Source organism: Meriones unguiculatus, chromosome 1 (assembly GCF_030254825.1).
Source record: "Meriones unguiculatus strain TT.TT164.6M chromosome 1, Bangor_MerUng_6.1, whole genome shotgun sequence".
Classification (NCBI taxonomy): Eukaryota; Metazoa; Chordata; class Mammalia; order Rodentia; family Muridae; genus Meriones; species Meriones unguiculatus.
Genome location: NC_083349.1, coordinates 50,255,784 through 50,279,584, shown reverse-complemented (window position 1 = coordinate 50,279,584; position 23,801 = coordinate 50,255,784). Strand labels below are relative to the sequence as shown.

The following is a 23,801-nucleotide window of genomic DNA, read 5'->3' as shown; positions in this document are numbered from 1 at the left end:
AGAGGGAGAGAGGGTGAGATTGGGAGGGAAGAAGGGAGGGAAGTACATGGGGATACAAAGTGAATAAACTAATTAATAAAAATAAAAATAATTTTTAAAAAGTATGTGCATCAATGCTATAGCATGACATTCTCATATATGTATAAACTGCGGAGTGTCTGTATCAACCCACTAACATGAATCCCCATGAGTACTTCTGTAAGTTTTCAGTTACTAAACTAACTAGAAAATCATTTTAGAATTCATTTCAGACATTTTATTGCCAGAATTTAGTTCCCTGTCTTGGGAAAAGAAATTTATTCAAATACCAACCTTATTTATATTTTATTGGTTTGCTGTGCATAATCTATGGCTATAAATTATACTCATAAAAGAATTAAAAAGAGACTGTGGTGCTGAGCACGGTGCCACACACCTGAAATTCCAGAATAAGTGAAGCTGAAGCCAGAGAACTATAATTTTGAGAGAAGCTTTGGGTTACACAGCCATTTCCGGCCAACCTGGCTTATGCAAGAAAACCCTGTCTGAAAACAACAACATCAAGACCAACAATACAGTCTGCAGAGGAACAGTACAAGACTCTTCTGATGGCTGACGGAAGTGAAACTGTCAGTGCTGGCCAGAGGCTGAGGAGTTTGAATGACCCATGACCACCCCGATGCACTCTGTCTTTAGGCTAGTCTAGTACCTGTGTCCTCACACCCTGATGGGAGGGCATTTGCTCAGGTGTCTCTGCCCTTTCCCCAAAAATGTGGCCAAAGAGTCAGCTGCTAACTGTGCACAGACCTCGGGGGATCCTGGGGACTGGAAGAGGAGTATCTCTGTGCAGAGGTAGATACTGAAACAAGTGTGTTTTGGATAACACCTTATGCGTTCATGATTTCCCATCATTCTAGCAGAAGAACCATCATTAGATGTCTTTGAAAATGTTATACATGTACATAACATATTTTGATCATCTTCATCTCCCACCAATTTCCTCTCTCTGTACGGCTAGACTCCCCACCATGTTCCCCTCCTAACTTTTTAGCCTGTCTTTTTCTTATGTAACTGTCATTACCTCCTCAGAAAGGGGAGTAGGGGCCTCAAAAACTACCCCTCATCCTCGCAGAAGAAACTTTGAGATTTCATATTACCGTCTTAGTCCCCTGTACCTTACCACAACACACACAGTTGTCTGTACTTTTTAGTTAAAAACTTTTAGATTTATTATAGCATTTCAGTTTGGCATACATCTTTACCTTTGGACCATTGTCAGGAATACACACAAATGTGTGGTCAAACAAAAGAGTGCAAATAAAATAAAATGTGCAAAGAATATTCTAGGGTTAGGCAAAAGCGAACCTTTCAGGCTTAGATGGCTGTGTTGAAATGGAATGAAGAAATAAGAATAACTGTTGTTGCCTGCTGCCATATATTACAGGGCAAAAATTGTGATTGAAAAGTGAGCATACCTCTCATAGGGCAGAGTGGAAAAACACACTTTCTATTGTCCTCAGGCTCAGATGTTGTCAGGAAAAGACTGCCTGTGTCCTAAATTGTGTGTTTCCTCCTCCCACCCCAATCCAGCTTCTGATTTATTCCCCAGGGATGCCAAGAATCCAGCACATTTTTCTACCACAGGTTAGTATCTGCATTCTCTGTTTGCCATTTCACCTTTTTCTTCTTGATTTATTTTTCATTTTTGGGAAACTGCAATAAATTCTTCAGGGCATCGAGGTCTTCAGAATTCCTGTGATACTCCTGGAGGTTGCAATAGCTCTCATAGAGTTGTTGTTCCTCAGCGCTAGGGCTCTCCTTGCTGAAGACCATCTGATAGCAACTCTTTACATCCAGGAATTCGGTGAGATCTGAGTAGGAGTTCAGAGGACTTCGCCTCCTCTGTAGAGCCTTGTGCATGTACTCCATCGTTAATCTTTTCAGTTCGTCCATCTTCTCTCTGCTCTCGCTGGTTTCAGCATCTCCTGTATCCTGCAATTGCTGCAGTTGTTTCCTGAAATGGCACATGATCAGGAAGTACAGGGGACTGTTGTTTGCTGTGGATCCCAGTGCTCTCATAAGGAATTCCGTAGCTCTGTCTAGGTTACCCTTTTTCTTGTAAAAGGTGGCTGCCTTTTGGAGGACATCTGTTTGATTAGGAGCCTTTCCCAGGGCTTCTTCAATCCATCGCTCCCCTTCAGCTTCCTCTCTCATCTTCTGCAGTTTCAGGGCCAAGAGAGCTTTGACATACTGGTTGGAGGAATTGAGCTTCACCGCCTGCTTCAGAGCATCGACTGAGTGCTGCTCCTCTGGGCTTTCTTCTAGGCGGTACATGGCAATTGCCATCCCAGAAGAGCACTCTGAGTCAGCAGGCTTCTCTTCTAGAGCCTTTTCGAAACACACTTTGGCTCGTTCATTCCTTCCACACTTTAGGCGTGTCCATCCTTCCTCACAGTCAAGTTCTGGACATTCCATGCTGTAAGGATTTGCGAACTTCTTGCAAACACATCTCACCTTGTCAACATAAGCCTGAGCTTCTGAGAAGCGGCCCATGTGATAACAGATCCAAGCATAGTTTCCCCAGGTGACGAGACGTCTGATTTCTGCTTTCTCATCCTGCTTTAGCTTCAGTAGGTCTTCAGCTTGCCCTAAGCATTCCAGGGCTGCTTCGTTTTCACCATCTAGGTGTTTTATGTAGGCCAATAAGTTGTACATTGTTGCTTTGTCCTCAGAGTTTAAAAAATTAATCTGGTTACACACCCTTTCTTCCATATGAGTCGCCATACTTCCTTCCCTGAATAAGTTCCAGGTGAAATGGCACTTCAGCTGTGGGAGGACTTTTTCCAGAGAGTTCCTGATGGCCTCACTGTGGAGAAAACAAACACACATGGTCACCATGGAACACTTGCTCATCTTGTGTATCCTGTAATGGTAATTTCACATGTAAACTTGACTGAGGACATTGAAATGCCCCAGGACATTGGAAAAATTCACCACCTTCTTATGGATGTTGAACTTAGCATGAGCCATGGGCTCCAGAATATGTTTGGTTTTTGGCGATACTTTCTAATTACTACTTTCTCAGACCTGAAACACCCATTAAACATTCAAGCTTTGTTTATATCCACACCTTTCCCACTCTTCCACCTGCCACCCCTTTCCGGTAGTCTGCACACAGACTATCACGCATCTAGTGATTTCTACACTTAACGAATGGGAGGCTGGGTGGTCAGCACTTCATCTTGTGAGGCCTGTGTAACCCCATTTCTGAAAAAGAAACTCCATCTCAAGGGTGAGTGACCTAGGCATAAACTCCAGTTTCAAAAAGGAAAAAAAAAAACATTAAAAAACAGGCTTCGACTACTCACCTCTGATAATATTTAACCATCACCCCTTGCAACAGCTAATCAGTGAATACCTGAAGTCTATCAAGGTGTTCTTGACAACAGGATGAGTAAAACAATTATGGTTTGGCCCTCCGGGCAGAAAATTTCCTCCGGACACCCAGTATTTGCTAAATTTCAATCAATCATAGAACTGCTAAGCTGGAATTTCCCAAACCTTGCTGTAATCCTAAATAAAAACCTCTCTCTCCCTGAGCTTGGGGCACTACACTCAAGAACAGCTGAGTGGTGATGGTATGGGCCTGAGCTCGAGCTTGTAATAAAAACCCTACTGCATTTGCATCCATATTGGTGGTCTTTGGGGGTCTGTGAGACTTGGGCATAACAATCTGAAAGTCAGTTGTTCTCTCGTTTCAGTGTGAATATGAAATATAGAAATAGTCCCATCCCCATGCTTCCCCTCCCCCCAGACCTATTCATTCAAGAGTTTAGAATTCCCTGATTTTTGCACGTTAATCATATACAAAAGCTGATTATGATTTAGGACACAAGCATAGCACAATTTGAGAGGCTGTAATACTATATCCCTGTTCCTAGTTTATAGGGTAAAGAGTACCCCTAGCAGGTCACAGAGAGGTTGGTCCTGATAATGTGCTTCCCAATTCAGATAAAACAAATTTCAAAGTGTGGTAGTGCTCATATTCAATCCCAGAACTTGGCCAGGAGTGGGGAGGCAGAAGTATGCTGACCTACATGAGTCTGAGGCCAACCAGGGTGATATAAATGAGACCCTGTCTCAAAAAAAAATAAATAAAGTAAAATAAAAAAGTAAATTCAAGTTCTAAATGACCTAATCATGAGCTGGAGTTTTAGATTACAGAATTAATAATGAACACACTTGATAAGGAGTCAATCCACAGACTCTGGTTTAGTCTTTTTAAATATAAGAAACTAGAGTGGAACCCAAGGGGCTGCCTTTTAGGTCTCAGATTTCATGGGCCAGATTGTTCAGAAAGAGGCTTGACCCATGTCATGTATCTTTCTCTGCCTTCTATTGCCACCTGCTTCTGTCCTTTCTCGGACTAACTGCCAAGGAGAAAGATGCTGTGATGGTTAATTTTCATTGTCAATCTGATGGGATTTATAATTACCATAGAAACACTCCTTTGGGTATGTCTACCCAAAGGAAGGTGTCTAGGAAGGTGTTTCTGGTTTAACTGAGCAGTGAAAACTCACCCTAAGTGTGCGTGGCAACACCCAATGGGCCAGAGTCCAAGACCTTTTTTTAAGAAAGAGAGAGAGAGAGAGAGAGAGAGAGAGAGAGAGAGAGAGAGAGAGAGAAAGAAAGAAAAGACGTGGGTACCAGCATTCACATCTCTTCTCCCTAACTGAACACAGTGTGAGCAGCTTATGCTGTTACTATCATGACTTCTCTGCCAAGACTGTGCCTTCAAACCATGAGCTAAAATAAGCCTGTCTTCCCTAAGCTGCTTTCATCATGCATTTGTCATTTGTTATTTAGCAAAGTAACTAAAGCAGAGACACAGACATAGTATACAAATTGGTAAGATCGGTTATGAGAAATTTGGACAAATTCACATTTAACCTTTAGATACTGAAAGACCATAATTGAAAACGCTGTACATAGAACAGGAGCTTTTCGTGAGACTTTGCAGGAGACGCAGACCCAGGAGGTACCAGGTGCCCTCCCAGGTCCTTTACTTACCACATTTTGCAATTTTTAACATTACTGGGGAAGAGAGCTCAAGCTGCCTCTGTCTTCATAGGAAGGTTGTTAAATAGACTTCTGGCCAGCATAATCTAGAGGGTCCTCCTTAGATATGCTTAGATTGGTGACTCTAGACACAGTCAAACACAAAACACAGCAAAGCCCCTTGTTGAGGATGGCCATTAAGGTCCTGGGCAGGTCTTGGCTTTCTGGTCAACCACATTCAGAACTAACAGGGATCTTCTCACAGATAGGAAAGAGTAGCCTACAGGAGTTGAAGGGAATGCCTTTTATTCTTTGTAATTGTATCTCTAACTTTGCTAAATATTTGTACCCTTGGGGCAGGGATGACTGGCTGTCTTTTTCTTCCCTCTCAGAGTAGTTAATAACATCTTCCTTCATGGGCCTTCAATGCCTCAATCTTTTCCTGAAGGGTATTTGGTGGGAAAGGTACTACTTCCTTTTAGTTCTCCCTGAAGCTCTACCAATGGCAGAACTTTGGCAGGTGTAGTTTCATTTGAGAAAAATCACATTTACTAGAACTTTCTTTACTTACCAGAAAGACACTTACTTTAAGGGTATGTTTTGCTGAGTCCCAACAAATTTTTATGCCTATGTGCACTTACAGGCTCCTTATAGGTTATTTCTGACAGTCCCAAAAGATGTCTGTGTGTACCTTTATTGTCTATTCTTACCATGTCTTGGCAACCTTTGTTCTGCTTCCATAGCTTATATTTTCCAGATATTATATTTTTGAGGTAGAATATATTTTAGCTTCTACACATTCCAGAGTTTATATTTTTGAGGGAAAATTTTCTTCTGCTTGCCCAGCAGTATTTCACAGTAGCAAAAATAAACTTTAAACTTTGAGAGACTGTTGCATATAAGAAATGAAAAAACAAACAAACAAACAAAAAGAACAAAAACCCTGCTCATCTGTAAGATTTTTTCTTCTACCCTTAATCTTGAAGTGATCGAGCATTTCAGCAACATGAATTGAGCTTGCAGTACTGACTCCAACTCTCACCCTACCTGCTGGAGAAGAAATGTTTCCTTTGAAAAGTCTCTCTCTCTCCCTTCTTCCCTCCCTCCCTCCCTCTCTTTCTCTCTCTCTCATAGACACACACACACACACACACACACACACACACACACACACACACACACGAGCTCCCAGTGACTTGAGCACTTTCAATAAAACAACAAACAACAGAAAAGTCCAGAAAGAGCAATTCCATTAGTACTAGCTTTGAATCAAACTTTGTGCCCAAGTGTAAGTATAACCATGTCCATAAAAGCATCTCTCAGCTCAGGTCTTATTAGAGCCATCCAGTGAGCCGTTCTAGAAACTGCAGGGTCCTGTACACTCACACAGAGAAATAAAAAATCAAAGGTGCAAGCAACAAAAGTCATGCTGATTCAGCTGTGTTGAATCTACAAGCAACCCGACACACAGCGAGCAGCTCAGTTTATCTTTGGCGATGGAAAAGCAGAGAGTGCACTGACCTCATGATGGCGATCTGCTGCTAAGCTGCTGTGAAAAGCTGGGTAGCGCTGAGTGGCTCACACTCTCAGTCCGCTGCAGGTGGACACTCAGGACTATATAAAGGGGCGGTGGATGCAGAAATGCATCAGGAAATGCCATCCTGTTTCTAAGGAAAGGCCTTTGTGAAAGGGAAGAAGAAACTGGAAAGTGAAACTGACTTAAACTCAGCCAAAAGAGGAAAACGAAACTGAACGCTGAGGATCTTCTATGACCCCAGCCACGGAGCTTTGTGTGAGTTCTTGACTCCAAGCCTGCTGTGCCAGAGGGTGAGAGGCATTTCCCGGGGCCTGACGATCCATGGGGGGAGTGGGGAGGCATTTTCAACAAAGTCTGTCAGGCACTCTGACAGCGCCTTCTGGAGCCACACGGAAGACAAACTATCCTAAAATATTTTGAAAAAAATATTTACCTTTTAACTTCTCTTGCGGGAGACAGTTCTTATCCTGGTTTTAGTTCTCTAAGTTCATGTCATTGGCTCTGGAGTTTTCCCAGACGATAACTGAAGTTTTCACTTTATACCACACTGAATTCAAGTAGCAAAACTGCAGAGGAATCTCCATACTGTTTAGCTCCTGGCAGTCTGCGATGATCATTTACTTTATACACAGTTCTAGAATGAAACTACTAATGTGTGAATAATTGCTTAATGAGTAGGAGGACAGATACATGATTAATTCTGATAGTTCTGCTTTGAATTATGAAGTAATGTTGATGCAGAGAATAAAGTAGAAATGGCCAATTATTAGATACCGACTTGCTGATTTACTTAATGAGTTACTTAAGGCGCTGTTTTTTTACTGACTGTTTGCTATACATGATGTCACTGGCTACCGGGAACAGAACGATCCGAAGAAATAGCTGAAACAGTGGGTCATTGCCTTTAACAACTTGCCACAAATGCTCTGTAAAATCTCACTTGCTTGTCTGCTCCACCTTGTATTTTTAGAGTATAAAATGAGAATGAAAACTGGACCCAAGACCAAGGTTTTTCAGGTGTCCTAACAGTGGCCCACTGGTCCATGCTTCCTCCCTTCCACTCTCGTTGGTGTGGCAGCACTTATTCCAGGAAGATGTCCACAATTACATCATAGAGATTTGTAAAGGCTTGATAACACTCTCCGGCCGTGATGTCAATGTCCATAAAAACTCCTAGAGTGCGGCTAGCCTGGCTTCTTTGATGATAAATGAATTGTTAATTAGGAGAACTGCTCTTTCCAGCCCAAAGCAGCATAAAGCAGTGACTCTGCTAGCAAAGCTAGGCTTGACACACAGTGTCTCCAAAAACAGGCCCATAAGATAGTTCAAATTCAGAGATTGTTGCTATGTACCAGGAAGACGGTGTGAACTTAGACTGTTGTGAAATTCTGATTGGTTGTTTTACTTAGCAATTTGCTACTATTAATGGCATAAGGGATTAAGTACACACCTGTTTGAGCCACTGTATTTGTCTTTAGCCCATGTTTTAGGATGATTCATTTAGCAAAACCACAAAAAGTATAAAAGTTTAGGAGATCTCATTTGGTTCTGTAATTAACAACTCAATGCCTGATTTTAACTAGTGGGACTTGAAATCCTAAAACGCCAACCCAAGAAGGATGTGCCTGCATCCTTTTCCTTCTTTGCTCTGATTAATAGGAAACTGTATGTTGCCCATTTGCATGTTGTAAGCGTGTTGATTTTTAAAGATGTTGCTTAGGAGTGCAGAAAAGGTCTGAGAAACCCAAGTGATTAAATCAGGCAAAGGGCACATTGGCCCAGCTGTTTCTTTCCTCTTTCAGAATACAGGAAGTTTAGATGGACTGGATGACTGGTTGGTTGACTGATTTCTCTCTCTCCTCTGTTGCTTTCACTCTCTGCTTTGTGTGTGTGTGTGTGTGTGTGTGTGTGTGTGTGTGCGCGTGCGTGCGCATGTGTAAACCCATGCATAGAGGCCAGAAGAGGACATTATATCCCCAGCAGCTGGAGTTACAGGTGGTTGGGTGCTCAGCTTGGGTGTTGGGAACTAAACTCAGGTCCACCATAAGAGCAGCAAGTCCTCTTGGCTGCTGAGACATCCCCCCCCCGACCCCACGGAGAATCTAACATAACAAATATTGTCTACCACCATAAGATGTGTTCTGCATATTCTTAATTCTTGTTTTACTCTACTTCCTAGCACAGGAAGTACACTCTGTTTTGCTCTGTATTAGTAACAATTGCATGTGCTAACCAGATAACATTATTTGACATTAATAAATTTCCCATTAGTGGAAAATGAAATTCATTGTAGTAAAATAAAATTTAAAAGTCTCCCCTTGCGAGACAATATATAAAAGTGAAAAGTTCACTTCAAACTAATAGAAACACTTAAAAGCGAAGGCATCTGTGAGAACTCGGCCTTTCTGAGAATATTGCCTCTGCTTAGCACCCACTCAGCCCTCAGGTAGCTGCCCTTGCTTATTAATTCACATTATAGCTCACTTCTGTGTGCATAAGAGAAGATGAGTCATGGGGTACATAATTGCATGTTAGGCACTTTCATGACATCCTCAGTCCTGACAAAGAAGGTGCATCTCTTGAACATTAAGCTATACATACAATTTCAAGCACTTGGCCTTGCTTCGGAGATGGTTTTGGTCAATTGAGGAGGCCAACAAATTACCTGTCTTATGCAGATAAATGAAGTAACAGGATGTTATAACGGTTTATCTTGCTCAATCAAGCACCCGAAGGGCATGAGTCCTCCTCCCCTTGATATTGTTTTCTGCGTTAAATATTAACAAAGGAAAACAGCCTTTTCATTGATGGGCCCCTTGGCAGTCTATGCACAAAGTCACTGCGTGAAGTCATGAGCCAAAGATAACCTCTAGATAATCTTCATGAGAGCAGGAACAAAGCTATGGATCCCAGCCTTGGGGAAGGTCATTCTAGCCAAAGGTCGTTAAACCGACATGTTGAAGAGTTAGCTGTCTGTGCTCTCATGTTCCCAGTAACATTATTCAAAATAGTCTGGATATGGAAACAACTGAAATGTCCATCAATGTATGAATAGATAAAGAAAATATGGTGTGAATACAACATATATGGGCGCGCACATGCTCACATGCACAGACACAATGGAATGCACAAGCACATACAGTGATGTACACACACCATGGACACACACAATGGAACACGCACACTCACCAACACATGCACGTACACACTGGAATACTTCCACCCTGTCTTTAAAAGGGGGAGATTCTGACATTTTCAGCAACATGAATGGGTCTGGAGGATGTTAAAGAAAGCGGAACAGTGTGGAGACAGAAAAAAATAGCAAAGGATTTTGTGTATATGTGGAATCTGAAAATGAACACAGGAAGCCGAGCCTTGGATCAGTGTAACCAGGCTGTGATGGAGTTAGGAACTGGGGAGTCATGAGCCAGAGAATACAAATTTTAGTTTTTATTCCTTTTTATTTAAATGAACTATCTTTTTATTTATTATTTATTACAACTTATTCAGATTGTATCACTTTTTTGCCCCCTCCCTCCCAATTCCACCTTCCCTCTCTCTTCTTCCCCTATGCCTCTCCCCTGGTCCACTGATAGGGAAGGTCCTCCTCCCCTTCCATCTGACCCTAGCCTATCAGGTCTCATCAGGAGTGGTGTCATTGTCTTTCTCTGTGGCCTGACAAAGCTGCACCCCCTGAGGGAGGTGATCAAAGAGCCAGCTACTGAGTTCATGCCAGAGACAACCCCTGTGCCCCTTACTGGGAACCCATTTGGACACTGAGGCTGTGGGCTACATCTGAACAGGGGTTTTAGCTCCTCTCCATGCACAGTCCTTAGTTGGGATATCAGTCTCTGCAGGGTCCCCAAGGCCCAGTTTTTGTCTGTTTTGGGGAGGGCTCTGTTGGTCTCCTTTTGGAGCTCCTGTCCCCTCCAGGTCTTTCTATCTCCCCCTTCTTTCCTAAAATTCCATGCACTCTGCACAAAGTTTGGCTACGAATCTTAGCTTCTGCTTTGATACCTTGATCAGTAGAGTCTTTCAGAGGCCCTCTGTGGTAGGCTTCTGTCCTTTTCTCTGTTTTCTCCTTCTTCCAATGTCTATTGCATTTTCCCTTCTGAATAAGGGTTGAGCATCTTCCCAAGGGTCTTCCTTGTTGTTTAGCTTCTTTAGGACTATGGATTTTAGTATGTTTATCCTATATTATCTGTCTAATAACCACTTATGAGTGAGTATATACCATGTGTGTCTTTCTGCTTCTGGGTTACCTCACTCAAGATGATTTTTTCTAGTTCTCACCATTAGCCTGCAAATTTCATGATTTCCTTGTTTTTAATAGCTGAGTAGTATTCCACTGTGTAAATATACCACAATGTCTCTATCCGTTCCTCTGTTGAGGGACATCTAGGTTGTTTCCAGATTCTGGCTATTATGAATAGAGGTGCTACGAACATGGTTGGGCAAATGTCCTTGTTGTGTACTTGAGCATATTTCAAATACATGCCTAGGAGTGGTATAGCTGGATCTTGAGAAAGCAGTACTCCTAATTGTCTGAGAAAGTGCCAGACTGATTTCCAGAGTGGTTGTACAAGTTTACATTCCCACCAGCAATGGAGGAGGGTTTGTTCCCCTCTCTCCACATCCTCTCCAGCATGTGTTGTCACTTGAGTTTTAGATCTTAGCCTTTCTGATGGGTGTAAGGTGAAATCTCAGGGTCGTTTTGATTTGCATTTCCTTGATTACTAAGGACAGTGAACATTTCTTTAAGTATTTCTCTGTCATTCAATATTCCTCTATTGAGAATTCTCTGCTTTGCTCTCTACCCCATTTTTAACTGATTACTTTAGTTTGTTGGTGCTTAATTTTATTTATTTATTTATTTATTTATTTATTTATTTATTTATTTGGTGTTTAACTTCTTAAGTTCTTTATATATTCTGGATATTAGCCCTCTGTCAGATATAGGGTTGGTGAAGCTACTTTCCCAATCTGTAGACTGTCATTTTGTTCCTTTGCTTTACAGAAGCTTTTAAGTTTCATGAGGTCTCATTTATTGATTGTTGCTCTTAGAGCCTGTGCTGTTGGTGTTCTGTTCAGGAAGTTGTCTCTTATGCCAACGAAGTCAAGGCTCTTTCCCACTTTTTCTTCTAACAGTTTAGTGTGTCTGGCTTTATGCTGAGGTCTTTGATCCACTTAGACTAGTTTTGTGCAGGGTGATAGATATGGATCTATTTTCATTTTTCTACATGTAGACATCCAGTTAGACCAGCACCATTTGTTGAAGACACTATCTTTTTTTTTTTCCCCATTGTATAGTTTTGGCTTCTTTGTCAAAAATCAATACCTATACAATTCTTTACAGAATTTGAAAGAACAATTCTAAATTTCATATGAAAAAACAAAATCCCCAGAATTGTTAAAGAAAAAAATAAATCCAGTACAACAACAGCTCAGCTGGAGGTATCTCCATCCCTGATCTCAAGCTGTACTACAGAGCAATACTAATAAAAACCGCATGGTACTGGTGGATCAATGGAATCGATTAGAAGACCCGGAAATAAACCCACACACCCACAAACTATCTTTTTCTTTAACTAAAGAATTACTTTTATTATTTTTAATTTTGTGTGTGTCTGTGTGTGTATGTGTGTGTGAATGAAGTTCCTCTGAAGCCAGAGGCCTAGCACTGTTGTTACAGATAGTTGTGGCTGTTGGGAATCGAACTCAGGCTCGTTGCAAAAGTAGTATTCTTAACCACTGCAACGTCTAACATCTTTCTTGTCTTTATTATTGTCTATGTATTGATAAGGATATGGGCACATGTCCACAGCATATATTCAGAGATCAGAGGACGGCTTTGTGGATTTGATTCTCTACTTCCACCTGCATTTGGATCCCGAGGATCTAGCTCAGATTCCTAGGCCTGTAAGGCAAGCACCTTCACTTAGTCAACCGTCTCGCTTGTAACTGAGAGCAAATTTCTATTTTTTTTAAATTTATTTAATAGGCTAGGTTCAGAAAGTAGGGGAGGAGGACCTCCCCTATCAGTGGACTAGGAGAGGGACATAGGGAAGGAAGAAGGCAGTAGGGTGGGGCTGGGAGGAGATGAGGGAGGGGACTACAGCGGGATATAAAGTGAATTAATGGTAATAATAATAATAATAATTAATAAATTTTAAAAGATTTATTTATGTTCTTAGTGTGTGTGTGTGTGTGTGTGCTTGCTCGTGCGCACGTGCGTGCATGCATCTGTTTGTCTGTCCACAGGTGCGCATCTGTTTGTCTGTCCACAGGTGTACAGGTATCCGCAGAGGCCAGAAAGACCGTGGAATTCCCTAGAGCTGAACCTGCAGGAGGTTGTGACCTACCTGCTGTGGGTCCTGGAAACTGGACTAGAAGAGTAGGAAACACTGTTAACTTTGGAATCATCCATCCAGTCTGTTAATAATACGTCCCTTAAACTTAATCCAAAGAGAGAGGCTGGAGGGAGGAAAGCAGGGAGGATTTCCAAGTGCTCTTGATTAGATTATCACCTGTGCAAATAGTTGAGCGCATCAGATCCAGCACTACAAGGATCTCAGGGATTTCCAGTTTCCAGGTGGCATGGAATTTCTGATAAAAAGATTCATCCAATTCAGAAATTATACAAACTCAGACACACTCTTTTTTTTTTTTTATTGTCCCTCACAAAATTGGCCCAAAGTTTCCTGCAGAGAGAAGGCAGAACTATTTGGCATTTAGTTTCACAAACCTTCAGTGTTAATTCCTTGAACTGCGTAGCTGAGGGGAGGCTCTATGCATAGCCTGCAACCTGCCGCACTTGGGTTCAGCTAGGGATCTCAGTCAGGTTTTCTCCGGAGTCGAGGCTGCAAAAGTGCAATTACCGGCAAATAGACAGCCACACTCTGAATCAGGAGGTGACGTGCTTATTTGTGACGCCAGAAGCCTCTTCCCTGAAATAGGTGCTGGGAGAGAGGAGGGCCAAGATTACGTATTCTTTATTTGGGACCATCATTCCCAGGTTGGCGTGTGGGGCCGATGGTACACTGGAAGGGATGGTAACAACAACAATGACAAATGTAAGGCTTCACAGACTTCTGCTCTCGCTGCGTAAATACAGCGAGTCTCCTGGCACGGACTGATATGGTTTGGGTATGTAACGTTCCCCGAAGGCTCCCGCATCGAGGGCTTGAACCCAAGCAGGTGAATGTAATAATTGGGTTACATTGGGTCTGAAGTTAATTGGGTCTGAAGGGCGCTGATAGTTTAGTCCACTGATAGGTTCTTTCTTCTTATTAAATTTTTATTTTTGAATCTTAATTACACTTTATTTACTTTGTATCCCTGCTGTAGCCCCCTCCCTCTTTCCCTCCCAATCTTCCCTCCCTCCCTCATCTCCTCCCACGCACCTCCCAAAGTCCACTGATAGGGGAGGTCCTCCTCCCCTTCCATCTGACCCTAGCTTATCAGGTCTCATCAGGACTGGCTGCAATGTCCTCCTCTCAGGGGGCTGCCCCCCGCCTCAGATCAAAGAGCCAGCCCCTGAGTTCATGCACTGATAGTTCCTTTATTTGATAGCTTCTCTGGAAAGTGATGGAAACTTGTGGATAACCTAGGCCACTAAACTCTACTTGGGGCTGAGACTGTGTCTCAAGCCATCCTTTGCCTCACTCTTGCCTTCCTGGCCTCCAGGACAGAGAGCTCTACTTGGCACATCCCTATGCTGCCAAAATCCAGGAAAATACAGAGCCAATAAGTTATGGCTGTACCCTCTGAGACCATCAGCCAAAATTAACCCTTCCTCTTTTCACTTTTTCTCTCAGGTATCTGTCAGAGCAAGGGAGAGCTGACTGAGTGGAGGGTAGAATTCTGACATCAACCATGACTCAGCCTGCCATGGAGAAACAAGCTCTAAGTTGATGGAGAGAGAAGGCAGAGGTTGGGGGCCCTTTTCAGTGAGAAAAATGATTTGAAAGCAAGCAAGAGCTAAGAGAAGTTCTCCTCTCCGCTTCACTCACACAAACACAGCTGAGAATATCTCTGGCTGGGAATTCTACGCATGGAGTGCCAACCGAAGGCATACAGAAGCAGTATTGTGGTCAAACAATGCAGATGTGTAGGATTCAGAGCAAAACAAACAGCACAGAGCCACATCATTTTGACAGGCTTGTTAGTTAGCACACAGGGGAGCTTTATCCCTTACCCGGGCATATCTATGAGACACATGAGCACGTGGACAAATCCTGTCTTCTGAGCAGTGAGGTAGGACCAGTTTTTACAGCTCCTCTGATAACAGAGCACAAGTTGATCATGGAGGCTGGAGACCTTATTCACAGGCCAGCATGTTCCAGGTCAAATAAAGCACAACTCCGCTGTTTTCCTTCAGAAAAGCATGTGAGGCCTGGGAACGTCATCTGACCTATGTATTCTCCAGACAGTGAAGAAGAGGGCGGGCCTATCTGTGTTTCTCCCCCATGTAAATTGGCACTCCAGATTTCCTTCTTAAGAAATGCCAACACGAGATGTTTCCACGTCTGTTTTGTCAATTTGTTATACCCACATGTAACCTTATCGAGGGGGATGCCATCCCCTGACAGATGTGGTCAAGCTATATCCTAAAATCCCTCTGTGATCTTTGATTGGGTCCCTGCCTTGAATTTCTGTCTTGGTTCCCCGAAACACTGGACTGTAACTTGTAAGCTAAATAAACCAGTTACCCCTCAAGTTGCTTTGGTCTGTGTTTTGTCACGGCAGCAGGAAAGTAAACTAGGACAAAAGTCAAGACAGAATGTGTCCTCGTGCACCACCCACTAGGGGTGTAATACCGGATGTCTAATATAAAAAGACAGACACTGGAGGCTTTAAAAACTGCTGCTCTTTATTAGTAGTACTTTAGTCTAAAAAAGAAAATGAGGGTACAGTGACATTCCAGGTGAACCAGAGCACTGCTTAATGTTCTAGTATGCGTTATTTATTAACAAAGCTTATTATTTTCCAGAAATTAAAGTGCATTGATGGAATTCAGTGCATGTGAAACTTTTTAATATTTTAAATAAAATGAAACATTGTTACAGCTGTTAGAATGTTCAGTTTTAGCAATCTATGAATTGTATATGATTTAACTGGTGGCTAGAATGTTCATATACACTAAAGACAAGTTAATCCCAGAAGAAAAACATTTTCTACCCCAGAGAGTGGCTGACAGTCTCATGCTGGGCCACTTGACTCAATGTTTGTTCACACTAACCTTAATAATGCTTAGGCCCTTCAAGATCTAGACGGTAGTTCGCCTAGGATATGCCAATTATCAATTTTGTGACATTCCTGTAGATTTTTTTTCTGTGTTAAAAAAGAAGTATTATATCCCTTAGCGGGCAACATAACTAATGGACATAAAAACTCAACCTCCAATACCCACAGCTTTTTCTAACTCCCTCCACCAGGCCCTTAGTCACCAAGCTGTTCTTCCATCAGCTGCCTTTTGGCATCTGTAATACCGGTTCCTTATAGCATTTCTCCCTGTGAGTTTATAATCACCGAGGATAAGCCAGCCTTCCCTTCATCACCACTGGAGTTTCCACAAGTTTAAAAGGAATGTTTATATGAACTGTCACTGTGCTCGACAGAATCCCCCTTATTTTCATGCAACATCATAATCATAGGGAGAGCTGAGTAGGGGGGCGGAAGTCTCCCCACTCACCTCCTGAAACTCTGGCATTGTGGTTGCCTGAATATTCATTTGCCCTTTTAACTTCCCCTCTTCTCAGTTTTTTGAATTCCGTTGCCATCTGAGTTAATGGAACAATTGAACTCGTGTTTATGGGACACTGTAGACTGAGGAATGATTTGGCCCCACAGCTTTCGTTATTGTTCATTTTTAGACCAGGAACTCACTATTGAGTTTCTATTTTGAGCTCAATTAATGGTGACCATTATTTTGTAGCTTTCAAAATTATTCAATAAAGCAAAATCACTACCTGGCTCCTCAGGGTCAGACATTGTTATCTGTGGAGAACAGGGCTGTGCAATATCTAAAATAATTCATGATGGAAAACTTGCCCAGGTGAGGAATTTGGCTGCTTTTCATGAATACAGAAACAATTCCAAGGCAAGCCTCTGCTGAGGGTGATTAAAGAATTGCTACCATGGAAACTGTTTTCAGGAAATAGGAAAGAACTCTAGGCTCTGCCAAAACCTTGTTTCTGTGTCTCCATCTGGTCCCTCTCTCTGACCACCCCTTGATCTAGCTATTCAAGTCATAGCATCTGAAAGCAGGGTTCCCAATAATCCTGACAGATGTGGTCGTCAGTTCGTTAGTCCATATTTATTCTGTGAAGTTGTTAGATATCTTGAGTGGCAGCTTAGGGATGGTTTTCAGTTTCCTTCTAGCGGTAATCCTGTAGGTACCGTGTCACTAGTATTCATCTCCTGCTCAACCACAGATGCTGAGGGGACATGGATTGTCTCAGAGTCTTTACCAGCTTGCTGGCTTTCTCCTTTCAGCTCTTGAAGAAACACCAAGATGCTCAAGGCCTCAGAATCATATTCATCTTTAGAAAGCCGTCTTAGGGCAATTTTTTCAAGTTTGCTTTTCATCTTTTCTTTTGGCTTTGTTTCCCGCTTTATTTTCACACCCTCCATGTAATGGTGGATGGCCTGGGCTTCACACTCCATTTGATAAAACTGAAAATTGCCATACCGTAGGTGAAGCAACTGTTTACAGCCAGGAGTGAGCTCCTTTTTTAATTCTTTCTGGTAGTAATAATCGGCTATTTTATACTGTCTTATTAGGACATAAAGACCAGCAATATAGCTACAGGAATTGTCAAGCATCTCCTTGATTTCCTCTGCTTTTCTTAAGTGTTTCAGTGCTGCTTTTATTAGTTCCTCAAACTTCTCTCTACCTCTGTTCAGTGCAATTTCTCCAGTGTTTATCATTTGTTGGACTTTTGACCTATAGCAGCACCCAAGATGGTAATGTACATAGGCGTTGTCTGGGAGGGATTCTAAAGCCTCTCTTAACAACTGTATAGCTCTGTCTTCCTCATGTGTCTTGTAATAATACTTGGCTGCACTGAGCAGTATATCTGTCACCCTTGGGTCTTTCTTTAAGGCTTCTTCAACGAGTTCCTTTCCTTGATTTTCATGCATCTTCTCAAGCTTCAGCGCCAAGAGGACTTTAACATAAGCGTTGTCTGGAGACAGACTAACTGCTTGCTTCAGAAAGTCAGTGGAGTCATTTGAGGCAGGCCAGTCGTCCAGACGGTAGTTCGCAATGGCCCACCCGGAGGTGAATTCTGGGTTCTTCGGGTCCTTTTCCCGAGCCTTCTCAAAGCACACCTTCACTCTCTCATTTTGGTTCTTGGTGCACTTTAAGAAGGCCCACCCCTCCTCGCAGTCAAGCTCGGGACTCTCAATCCTGTAGGGATTGGAGAACTTCTCGCAGACCTGTCTCACCTTGTCAAGATAAGCCTGAGCTTTCGGGAGTTGGCCCATGTGGTAGTAAACCCAGGCGTAGTTTCCCCAGGTGACCAGACTTCTGATTTCTACCTGGTCAGGATGCTGTTGCTGGATGAAGTCTTCAGCTTCCCTTAAGCACGTCAGGGCTTCCTCATGTAGGCCTCTGCGGTGCTTAACGTAGGCCCGTATGTTGCACATGGTGGCTTTACATTCACTGTTCTGAAACTCATCCTTGTTAAACACCCTGTCCTCAAACTCATCCACGGACTCATCTCCTGCCATCAGGTTCCACGTGAAATGACATTTTAGCTGCTGGAGACGGCTCTCCAAGGATTTCTCAGTGGCTGCGCTGTGATGAGAAAGAAAAAGAAAAAGAAAAAGAAAAAGAAAAAGTCATTTGGGGCCACATCACATGTTCGCCTGGCAAGGAGTGGAATCACAGGAAATATTCTTTTTCTTCTAAACAGTGTAATCTAAACCTAACCAAGGAGCACGCTTTCCTATCCTTTCTTCCAATATTTGGCATATGTCTGAATTACTGCATGGGGAAGCAGGAGTTTGCTCATTATAGGCTGAAGAATTGGCAAGGGAGGTGAGTCAGTCTTATGGGGGTTGGGTTTCCTAGAAAGACTGTTTCTGTTGTCACTAGCTCTTCTGGTTGTTTTGGAGGGTCCTTGGGCTCCAGTACAGTTTTAGTGTTTCTTATAGAGCTTCTTTTTATTTAGGAAAGAATAACTTAAATTTCTTCTTTACTCTTAACCTCTTGTTTACCATTGAATGTTGAAAATCTTAGTTACATGTTTCTATTCTTTCCACATTTCACAGTGCTAAGTTTAAATTCCTTGTTATCTTAGAATTTCAAATTCCCTTTAGCTCTTTAGTTTCTTTTTAAAAAGTCAAACTTTATCTATTTCCTATTATTCCAACTGTTAAATTTTTTAAATGAGAACTTATTTCTTTTGATTTATGATTTAAAAGGGTTCAGTACATCTCAGCAGTCCATCTGCTATTATCCCAACTGTTAGAATTTTTTCAATGAAGAATGATTTATTTTGATTTATGATTTAAAAGAGCTCAGTCCATCTCAGAAGGGAATGCTGGTGCTGATAGCAGGAAGAGGGTGTGGCTGGAACCCCTCACATCTCAGTGGATCAGGAAGCAAAGAGTAGGAATGCTGAGACTCATCTGACTTTGTCCTGTAGTTACAAGATTTTCAAAAAGTATGTGTGTGTGCCTGTGTGCCCCAGTGCATACACAGGAGTGTGGGGCCCACAGAGGCCAGAAGAGGGCACTGTATCCCCTGGAGCTGAAACTACAGACACTTGTGAGTCACATGACATGGGTGAAGGGAACAGAGCTCAGCTCCTCTACAGGAGCAGTATTTGCTTGTAATTGCAAGCTGGCTTTCCTTCCCTATCCCAACTTTTAATGCCTATTAAATGTGTTTTCTTTATTTAGCCTGTCTTTTTGAGATTTTATCACATAGGTTTTGTCTATTTAATTTTTTTAAAGATATATTTACTAAAAAAAAAAAAAAAGATTTATTTACTTTTATGTGCATTGGTATTTTGCCTCTCTATTTATGCCTGTGTGAGGATACCTGGGGGCCTGGATCTGGAGTTACAGACAGTTGTGAGCTGCTATGTGGGTGCTGGGAATTGAACCTGGGTCCTCTAGGGGATCAGTCAGTGCTCTTAACCAGTGAGCCACCTCTCCAGCCCCAGTTTTGTCTTTTTAGTTAAACATTATCTTTAATGCCTTATTCGGTCAGATTAGTCTGTTAACCACTTATTCTTAAAATATATTTACTTATTTTCGCCTGATTTTTTTTTCATTGTATACTTTGCATTGGTCGCCTCTTTCCCTGTGCTCTTCTGTTTCTTTACCCTCAAGCAAGCCTGTCTTAAACATTCCGTGTCCAGCACTCCCACCTTCATTTTTATATTACACGAGCTCTGGTACTCTCCCTCCCTATCACTCTTTTAGTGCCTCTTTTTTGTCCTCTTCTGATCCCATTTCTAGTTTTCTGACATCTATACACATTCATATAAATACACATATGTAAAGCTAAGATAGACACATGAGAAAAAAAACATACAATGTTTGTTTTCATGAGTCTGGATTTTCTTAGTTAATATGAAATTTTCTAGTTTCATCCATTTTCCTGAAAATTGCATAGTTTCATTTTTTTTCTTTTAAAAATACCTTAATTAAAATATAAGTGTATCACTTCCTTCTTTTCCCTTAAGCTCCTCATTTGTCTCCTCCCTCCAACTCCTCCTATTCCTCCTCACTCTCAATTAATGGCCTCTTTTTTTAAATATTATTACACACACACACACACACACACACACACACATATATGCACAAACCTGTAAATACAGTTTCCTGCCTCCATCTTTTGTAGTGTGTGTATATGTGGTTTCAGGGCTGAACACTTTGTACTGAGAAACCAGTTAGGCTCCTCCTTGGGAGAGGCCAATTCTTTTTTTGTTTGTTCTTAATGGCTGAATAAAATTCCATTGTATTTAACACCTCTTCATTATTCATTCAACAGTTGTTGAACATCTAGGCTGATGTTTTATGAGAAAAAAAATATTGTTTGCAACAAACATGGATGAGTAAATGTCACTGTAATAAGATTAAAGTCCTTTTGGGTATCTTTTTGTTTTAACTGCTTATGTCTTACTTTCAATCATTCTTGATTTTTTGCACACTTTTATCATCTTTGGGATATTTCATCTATTAATTGCATAATAGGTTAGCAATGCCTCAAACTTTTATTTCAGGATGAAATGGAGTCTCCACAGCCCACCTCCATTTCAGCTTCTTAGACTGGTGATTTCTCATGTGGGCGGTGCACTGATACTTTTACACTTTTGTTTTAATTTCCCTTCGGGTTTTATTTTTTTCTCTCCTAGGTTTCTGTTGTATTCCAGGGCTGGGAAGCACAGCTGTGGAGCAGGCATCTTAGCGCCTTTTCTTTTGGGGGAGAACTTTCTTGTTTTCTTTTACGTTTTAAGAGTCTCTTGTGACTCTTAAAGATTTTTCCATCCTGAAATATTCCCTTCAGTCTTATCTATAAATAGATAAAGAAATAAGCAGGAAACAAACTGACCCAGCACAGAAGCCTATGGAATGTCCTGTGTGCCCGCTTATTTTTCATGCTGTCTGTAGGTCAGCTGTGTGTCCTCATATAACAGTGGCAAGGATTACAAATGAACTGCATTGACTAACTCAACCCCTGTACTTTGCTTTTTATGTTACATCCTGCAACCACCAGTGTTTAGGTTGGACCAGAGTTAGGGTGACCAGACAGAAAATAGAGCTGAGAGGCACTGAATAGGAAAAGCTAGTTTCTTCCTGTGCTCTGTTCAGCTAGCAACCCTAATGGCATTCTGAGATTAACTCAGCATTTACAAGTAAAATTCAGATTAGCAGGGAGCAGGGTTAGCAGTCTAAGTGCATCTTTATCAATAAAGAAATCTAAAGGGAATACTTTTGTTAAATGATACTCTTATTCTGTACATTCAATTTAATCTTGCAGAGTCAGAGGGAGAAAGAGAGAGAGAGAGCATATTCATTTCATGGCATTTCCCCCAGGCCCATCACTACAAGAAACCACTGCTATATGAAACAACTCTCTCTGACCACAGCTCTCAGCTGCCAGGTGAGCAGATCTAGAAATGCTGGAAGAAATGACTGAGCATCTTTCTGAACATATTTATAGCTACAAAACACAAATGCAAAAACAGGACTGGCCTCTCTTGGACTTGTGGCTACTTAGGATTTCCATCTTTCATCAAAGCTGAATAAGCTTCCCACATCATTAAGAAAAGGAAATCCTTACCTCATGGTTGCCATGGAACCTTCAGCGTGTCAGAGGGTTTGATGCGGGACTGCAGTCCACCTCTCCCTCGGCCTTCTAACGAGGTGCCACAGACCCTTATATAGAGGCAGCTTCTGGTTTCTTTTCCTGTTTCTCTTCAGATGACCCCACAGAAGGGAAATTGAAACCAGAAAGTAAAACTGATGTGCCATTTTATGAACAAAAGCGCTGAGAAAGAGCCAAGTCTTTCAGGGCCCAGCTTCGTGCTTATGACTCACAGGCCATGGAAGGAATGGTTTCTATTGCCTGGGGCAGGTGGTTTTGTCTGTTTAATCCACTGGGCTGAAGCTCCTTTCCTTCAAGGATAAATGCACAGTGCATGGCATGGCAGGGATTCCAAATGCAGATGTTGAATGAACGGACACACAGCTCCAAGCTTGAGCTTTGACATCTGTCTGCATTTCTGTGCTGCAGCTCTCTGGGGGCATATGACTGTCAGCCTCTGCTTTAGTTTCTCCTGTTTTGAATTGAGGAACAATACAAAAACCTGTTTACCACGGTGATGGGAGGAGTGAGTGAGTGAATGAATGGAATGCTCTGGAATTATGCCTGGCACCTAGTAACCGGTGTAATTAATTACCACAATCGTTAACCGGAGACCAAAAGGGTAAATTTGGATGTTTGCTTTCTCCAGAGCCTGACATGCTCTGGCGTTCCATGACCTGTCGCTATGACTGACTGTCCTGAGGTGGACAGCCCTTAGGGCATTCTATACACTCTTTCCTCCCTTGGGACCACCTGTGGGGCAGCTTGTTAGTCAGTTCGTATCCAGATATGTAGCAGCTCTCACTTGTGATAAAAGAGAAATATGCTGTCCTTGCCCCTTCCTTATTTGTGCCTTTGTTGGTTAATCTTGGCTTAGTGAAGCACACTTCTTCCTCTGTCTATGGAAATGTTTCCAGAAAAACTGGGAAATGCGAAAGCAAACAAGATGGAGAAGGCCTAATCTGAATGTCAGGAACACCGTCCGACAGCATCAAACCAAAGCAAGGCAGAAGGGAGAAGCTGGCATGAGGACCCTTTGGGAAACTCTGACTCATATAATACCATTGAGGACAAAAGAATTACTGAGTATACAGACCCAAAGGTCAAAGGGGCCTTTCGGGTAACAATTTCTTGACGCCTTTGAGGAAATGATATAGAACAATAGTCTCCAGGGAAACTGAGGCTGCTGAGGTTAAATTAGTCTTGTTGTTCTGCAAAACCTGCACTCCCGGTGCAGGGTCTGTACCGCTCCCTCCCCCAAAGAGACTCACAGACCGCAGTTCAATGCAAAAGCAAGAGGCAGTTTATTCCGATCACGATGGGGGTCGTCCCTTCAAAGCAGGAGACGACCCGAGCATATAAAGCACAGAGTTTTTATTTCTAAAAAAATCAGGCCTTTACATTGATTAGTCAGCAGAAAAGATAGCAGTAATGTGGTTGGCAGCTGTAGTGGGGAGCTCACAGCTCCAAGGATAGTCCTCCCCTCTTTTCCCATCTCTCGGTTCTATAGCAGGCCGCTTACAGCTTTAAGGACAGTCCTCCCCTAAATTGCCTGACATGTTTTTCTTTTTTAGCTGGCCCTTATTTAAGGTCCAGTTGGGTTTTTTTTTTTTCTAATTTGGGATGGTCCCATTTCTTATTCCCCCCCTTTTTTTTTAGCATAATTTTAACCCTAAAATTACAGACTAGATTTAGCCTGCATCTCTAATTGCTGTTACTGCTGTCGGAAGCATAAGGACTTGAACGGTACTTATCCGTTCTCTCACAAAATTGACTAGCTTATTAAGAATGCAGGGGCCAAGAGTTACAATCAGGAGAAGAATTAGCAAAGGGCCTAGCAAGGTGGAGATTAAAGTGGTCATCCATGGAGAGGAATTAAACCATCCTTCAAACCATCCT

General features: G+C 42.1%; 2 protein-coding genes and 1 long non-coding RNA gene across 3 annotated transcripts; 1 reads left to right on the top strand and 2 right to left on the bottom strand.

Moving 5' to 3' along the window:
- Positions 1–1,183: 1,183 nt before the first annotated feature.
- Positions 1,184–6,698, bottom strand: Ifit3 (interferon induced protein with tetratricopeptide repeats 3). Its single transcript, XM_021664309.2, has 2 exons — positions 6,559–6,698; positions 1,184–2,845 (listed from the first exon to the last, which is right to left on the bottom strand). Exons 1-2 carry the CDS (start codon positions 6,561–6,563, stop codon positions 1,672–1,674), a joined length of 1,179 nt encoding a protein of 392 aa, XP_021519984.1. The 5' UTR covers positions 6,564–6,698; the 3' UTR covers positions 1,184–1,671.
- Positions 6,699–6,726: 28 nt separating this feature from the next.
- Positions 6,727–15,292, top strand: LOC132655723 (uncharacterized). Its single transcript, XR_009593511.1, has 2 exons — positions 6,727–6,864; positions 14,392–15,292. It is a non-coding gene; the product is annotated as an uncharacterized LOC132655723 (long non-coding RNA).
- A 133-nt stretch (positions 15,293–15,425) lies between these two features.
- Positions 15,426–22,036, bottom strand: Ifit2 (interferon induced protein with tetratricopeptide repeats 2). Its single transcript, XM_021664304.2, has 2 exons — positions 21,879–22,036; positions 15,426–18,377 (listed from the first exon to the last, which is right to left on the bottom strand). Exons 1-2 carry the CDS (start codon positions 21,890–21,892, stop codon positions 16,943–16,945), a joined length of 1,449 nt encoding a protein of 482 aa, XP_021519979.1. The 5' UTR covers positions 21,893–22,036; the 3' UTR covers positions 15,426–16,942.
- Between the last annotated feature and the right edge of the window lie 1,765 nt (positions 22,037–23,801).